Source organism: Trachymyrmex septentrionalis, unplaced genomic scaffold (genome assembly GCF_001594115.1).
Source record: "Trachymyrmex septentrionalis isolate Tsep2-gDNA-1 unplaced genomic scaffold, Tsep1.0 scaffold143, whole genome shotgun sequence".
NCBI lineage: Eukaryota > Metazoa > Arthropoda > Insecta > Hymenoptera > Formicidae > Trachymyrmex > Trachymyrmex septentrionalis.
Genome location: NW_017304576.1, coordinates 128,855 through 134,497, shown reverse-complemented (window position 1 = coordinate 134,497; position 5,643 = coordinate 128,855). Strand labels below are relative to the sequence as shown.

At 33.2% G+C, this 5,643-nt stretch overlaps 2 protein-coding genes across 2 annotated transcripts in view; one reads left to right on the top strand and one right to left on the bottom strand.

Annotated features, from left to right (window-relative positions):
* Positions 1–2,583, bottom strand: part of LOC108745666 (mitotic spindle assembly checkpoint protein MAD1) — a 3,784-nt gene extending 1,201 nt beyond the window's left edge. The window contains exons 1-5 of the mRNA XM_018481963.1: positions 2,516–2,583; positions 1,598–1,855; positions 1,146–1,376; positions 630–1,066; positions 115–567 (exon numbers count right to left, since the gene is read on the bottom strand). Of these exons, the coding sequence (XP_018337465.1) occupies positions 115–567; positions 630–1,066; positions 1,146–1,376; positions 1,598–1,855 (1,379 nt within the window). The 5' untranslated portion in view covers positions 2,516–2,583. The remainder of the gene's footprint in view (positions 1–114; positions 568–629; positions 1,067–1,145; positions 1,377–1,597; positions 1,856–2,515) is intronic.
* Positions 2,584–4,505: 1,922 nt separating this feature from the next.
* Positions 4,506–5,643, top strand: part of LOC108745664 (partitioning defective 6 homolog gamma) — a 5,427-nt gene continuing 4,289 nt past the window's right edge. Inside the window, exons 1-2 of the mRNA XM_018481961.1 lie at positions 4,506–4,706; positions 4,796–5,021. Coding sequence (XP_018337463.1) covers positions 4,653–4,706; positions 4,796–5,021 — 280 coding nt within the window. The 5' untranslated portion in view covers positions 4,506–4,652. The remainder of the gene's footprint in view (positions 4,707–4,795; positions 5,022–5,643) is intronic.

Sequence of the window (5,643 nt, the reverse complement as noted above, 5' to 3'; positions counted from 1 at the left end):
ATATATATATATATATATATAAATTTTATTCTATATTTTCAATTTATATAAGGAATTATCTTCTCGATTGTACTATCATTTTTACTCTGTATATGTTAGTACGAAAGAATATACCTATATCCATCTATAACGCGTTCCAAAGCCGGTATTCTTTCAGTTATTGCATTGTTGCCGTCCACCGTTATCTCTTTCTCATACATATCCAATTGTTGTCTGTAACTGTCCCTCTCTCTGGTGACGAGAATCATCTTCTTCTGGAGCCTATTCACAAGCTTGCTCAATTTATCTTTCGACAACGTCATATCAGTAACCAATTTCCTTGCCTCTTCGTAATTATTTGACAAGTTCTGCGACTCTCGTATAACTGCATCCAACTTCGATCTAAGCTGGCCTTCTTCTGCTCTTAGGTCCACTTCAGCTTGCTGAAGTCTATTCAATTCCCGCTTCATCGCCATTGGTCCTCCAGTAATGCCAATAGTTTCATATTCCTGCAAGCGAAGCACAAGCTCAGATCGCTTTGCTTCTAACATTGCCACTTGTTGCTCTACTTTTTCAGTATGCTCTAGCCTGTAATAAAATATTTTTCGTTAATTAAGCACAATATTTTATTTCAATCGCGTTAAAATTACCTTTTTGTCATGTTAGCCATTTGTTCTTCTAAAAGTAATTTCTCCTTAACTGATTCTTTTAACACTGCAATTGTCCTTTTTGCAACATTCAATTCTTTCTCCAAGTCATTTGCTCTTGCAGCTCTTCCTGCTAATAATTTGCCCTCTTCCCACAGTGCTCTTTCTGACTCCAGTTTTTCTAATTTCATTTTCATACTTTGTAGTTCCACATTCAGCAATTCGTAGTCCTGTTGCATCTTGAGATATTCCTTCATTTTCTCCTCCAGTATTGCTGCTCTGGCTTCCACAGTTTCCAGTTTTATTTGTAATTCATTTGATTCGTTGATATCATTAGGAGTAGGAGACTTTTCCTTTGTGGAAATATTTCTTAGATTCTCGGATAATTTTGCATTTTCGTTTAATAATGATGTAATTTTCCTTTCTAAATTGTTTTTTGTCTAAATAAATACAAAGTGTTAAAATTGACTTAACATAGTTACAAAAAATGTACAATTAATTAATATAAAAAGCAATTACTTGGGACCATTCTTTCTCTGCAGTATCATGTGTCTCTTTTACATCCTGGATTGTTCGCCGTGCAACATCAAGTCGGACTTCCAGCTGTTGAATAGTTTGTTTATCCTGTTCTGTCTGGATTTGCAAGAGACCTTTCTCCTTCTCGAAGACTTCCTCCATCTGTCTACGTATATTGTGTAACTGTTGTACAGCTGCCTCTTGATGCATCAGTCTAGTCTTTAATGATATAACCTATACAAAAACGTACAAGTATTTTTTTTGTTTTTTTAGTTGAACCAGTGTATAACTTTCTGTATTTTAAGTGAAGTAATTATACATTTTAAATTTTGTAAAATCAAAGTTTTGGTGTTGAAATTAAGTTTTGGTGTAGGAATAAAACACAAAGTTTTCTTTCAAAAATTTTCTTTCAGATTTACTTGGATTTTTCTTATATTTGAATTATACACTCTTACCTCTCCCTTCATACGTCGCCATTCCCAAGGACTACCCGGGACAGAGTCAGACTGAGTTTTATTGCTAATGGATGTATCAGATTCATCTAATCTCAGCCGTTTAGGTGAAGTAATGCTGTCATCTGAGCTTTCATTGAACTTCGAGGATACATAGCCAGTACCTGAGAAACGTATTCCAACACTTCTGCGATAAGATTCTGCTCCAGAACGTAAGTCTTTTATCATATTAATAATACTCGTTGGATCTTGATCGCTCATCTGTACAAAATTATATTAATTTGTTTATGATATCACATCATTAATCTGATTTTATGACATTAAATGCAGTATGTAAAATACAAACAAGTATAAAATTTATACAATAATAAATTAAACATTAATAATACGTCAATAACTACATTTAACGTCAATAATTATTGTATATTATTTTTATATTTTAATAAGATAATTAATCAGTTTAGCGGCCTCAGGTTCAATATTAAGAAATTTTTGCAATAACGTGAATCCAGATACGGTAAAGTCACGTTATCCTTTTCTTAATTAAGTATTGTTCGTTTTGTTTCTCGGAAGCTGTACTTGAAATATAGAATTCACTACGTACGACATATCCATCATATGACATCCGAAATTCATTTTGTTACGATGAACGTCGTATGACGGATGTCGTATGTAGTGTGAATCCTACATTTCAAGTACGCTGGATTCATTCGGAGCAATCCCGAGCAGCTCCCGAGCAGCTCCCGAGAGACAAAACGGACAATGCTAGTTGTTAAGAAGATAACCTGATCTTAGCGTTCATCGTCATTTGACTAAACGGTATTGTAAAAACTCCCTATTAAAATTACTTCGAGACCGTTAGCTGAAAAATTATCTTTAAAAGATTATAATTATTATTTGTTCATATTTGTTTTTCCTTACATTTATCTTGTTCTTTTCGATTATAATTCTTACAGAATCAAACGAAACACAACAACCACAATATATATAATAGCACAACTCTGTCAATCACTGATTACTGAACGCATTGAACTATATATATATATATATATACACTAGAGAAAAACCTGACTTGTGAGAGAGGACCTGACGGCCCAAAACCTGTAACCGCAAAATACTACCGCGCACTACTGCCCTCTAACAAACTGGATGTAAACTAGCTATGTCCACTTTTCTTAGGGTACATCGTCCACTTTTTCAAAGCTGGAAATGATAAATTGATATTTGGTTCATACATCGACGAGATACTATTAAAGACGGATATCCTTACGGGAGTTAGCGTCCTTGTGAATATTTAAGTAATTAAGAGTTAAAAACTGAAAATATTGTACTAACTTTATAATTTATTAGTTTAGTGGACGTATTTATGCATTTAAAACTCAATAATACTCGATTTTTCTTCAAAATTGTGATTTCAGTGTTATCGTCAAAGTTTGATTATCAACAGAGCATGATAACTGCAGAGAAAAAATTGTAATTTTTCTGCAATATATAGAATATTATAGCTTTACAAGTATGCATATTTATTTATGCAACATTTATATAATAAAAAATCATAAATTGAATAATGTATGAACCAAATATTATTTATATTAATAATAGTTAATAATTAATAATTTATATTAATTGTCGATAATGTCAGCATTCTTCAATTACCTCCAGGCCCTTGGGGCCCTTTTTATACCGTCGAAAATTTGCTCAAAGTTGGCGGTCTTTAATAGTATCTCGTTAGTGGGAAAGTGAAGAATCAAAATAAAATATGCATATATAAATTTAACACACAATAATAAGATATAGATAACAAATGTTAATAAATATATATATATTATTTAGTAGCTATATAAATATAATTGTAATGTTCAATAGCTATACAAATAATGTTATATTATATTGACCGTTAAAAATTACAGCTTTCGTTAATATGCGTCTCAAAAGATTTTTTTTTTTAGATATTGTGATGCATTTCCTTTCATAAAATAATTTTATTTTGAAGTAAAATATTATTATTAATTTCTTTTTTTTTTAATCTTCTTCTAATTTTATATGGACATCAAAATGACGACGATTCCGGCCAACTCGGGTAGTAACTTCTTTTCTTTGATTTATGAAATTGAAATATATATCAAGTATTGAACTGGTAAACTTAAATTTGTACTGTACATGAATTAACGATACATCGAAGTACCGAGATTCGCCATTTCACTGGCGGGGGCACTTTTCATGTTGGTACGGCGCGAGAAAGCCAATTAGCAGTCCATAGTCAAATATTATATAGTCAAAGGAATCAACCAACTACAGTCGAGCATTCCCCTGTCGTTCGATTGTAACAGGGGAATATGCGACTGTAATTGGTTGGTTCTTACATTCTGATCTAGTTTAAACCTTCGGTGGAAACTAGGTCACTGATAGTACACACGGATATGCAACTTCTGCTTTTGCATCAATTTAGCGGACCAATCACCGATCGCTATTTTATTATCCGTACTCTTATTATAGGTATATACCTTAATTTGTGTCATTCTATCCTTGTTTTACATCTAATAAACAACGAATATAAAATGACAAAAGCGCTAATAGCATTTCTTCAAACGCACCACATGTCGAATCTTGAGCAACATTTATGGATTCCGCCCATTGTTATGTAATTGACATCCATTTCTTCAGAGGGCGGTAGTGCGCAAGGTATTTGGCATTTTGCGGTTAGGGATCCGCATAATAAAAGGAGCAGGGAACAGAGAGCAGAGAATAAGAATTTTAACCTATTAGAAACTGTGTATTCCACAATACATGATTTCTGATAGGTTGAAAGTCTTCTTATCTATTCTCTATGCCTTATTCCTTTTATTGTTCGGAACCCCTTACAGAAAAAAGGCTCATGTCCGCTTTCAGGTTTCTCTCTACTATAGCTATTGGGCATTCACCGTGATTGTAGTCGAACTGCACCGTGCACGCCGTCGTGATTTGATATGCACGTCTTTCTTGGTCTTCCTCCGTTTCTCCTAAGCTAGTTGAGTCAGCCGTAGTAGTGGCACGTCGTTAGGTGAAGACAGCTCCGAGGATGTCCAAGAAGCAGGACAAGGTGGACAACGGCATCGTCGCCGTGAAGAGTAAAGTGGGTGTACACGTTGTGCCATCAGTCGTGGACAATATAAGATATGGAGGACGTTCGCGGGATTGCGCATTATTTAAATTATTTTACAGTTCGACGCCGACATCATCAGATTCTCCATGAATCGTAATGAGCCTATGAGTTATGAGGACTTTGGAAAGTTACTGGCGCAAAGACATGACCTGGGGACAGATTTCAGCTTTTCAATTTGGTACACGGATACAGATGGTGATCTACTTCCCATCAATAATGATAACAATCTGGCGAGGGCTTTAGCGAATGCCAAGTGTCTGCTCCGAATTTTTATACATAGGAAAGGTAAGATTCTTGCACTATATATTACACTCCTCATTCTGTATGTATATATATATATATGGGTGCAAAATGTTTAGGCTATTTTCCATTTAATTTTCCACAAACATTCTATTTTTCTTAGCATTCAGTGAATAACAAAGATAGAATTACACTTGTGTTAATTTCATCAAATGGAAAGCACCCTATATATTTTGCATTTATATATTTAGAGTGTTTTCTAGCAAGAGATATAATATAAGATGATATAATATAAGAGACTAATATTACATTTATTTTTTTTATATGACAAATTTTTCAGCTTATATTGATTGGTTATAGGACAGAAAGATCCAAGAATCTCTCTATTCTACTACTAATTAATAGGTTTGAGAAATTTGTCGTTTAAGAAATTTGTTATACTACAAATGTAATACCAGTCTACCACAGTAAATCATTATATTCTTGAATATTTTGTGACAGAAGTCAACACAAATGTAGTTTTATCTTTTTTGGTATTATCTGTTGGTTTTATCTTTTTTGGTTATCATTTCATGATAAACAATAAAGACATAAAATATCAAGTGGAAAGCATTCCTTGTTTGTCAATGTTAAACAAAGTTGAAATAATTTACAGTGACTAATTTAC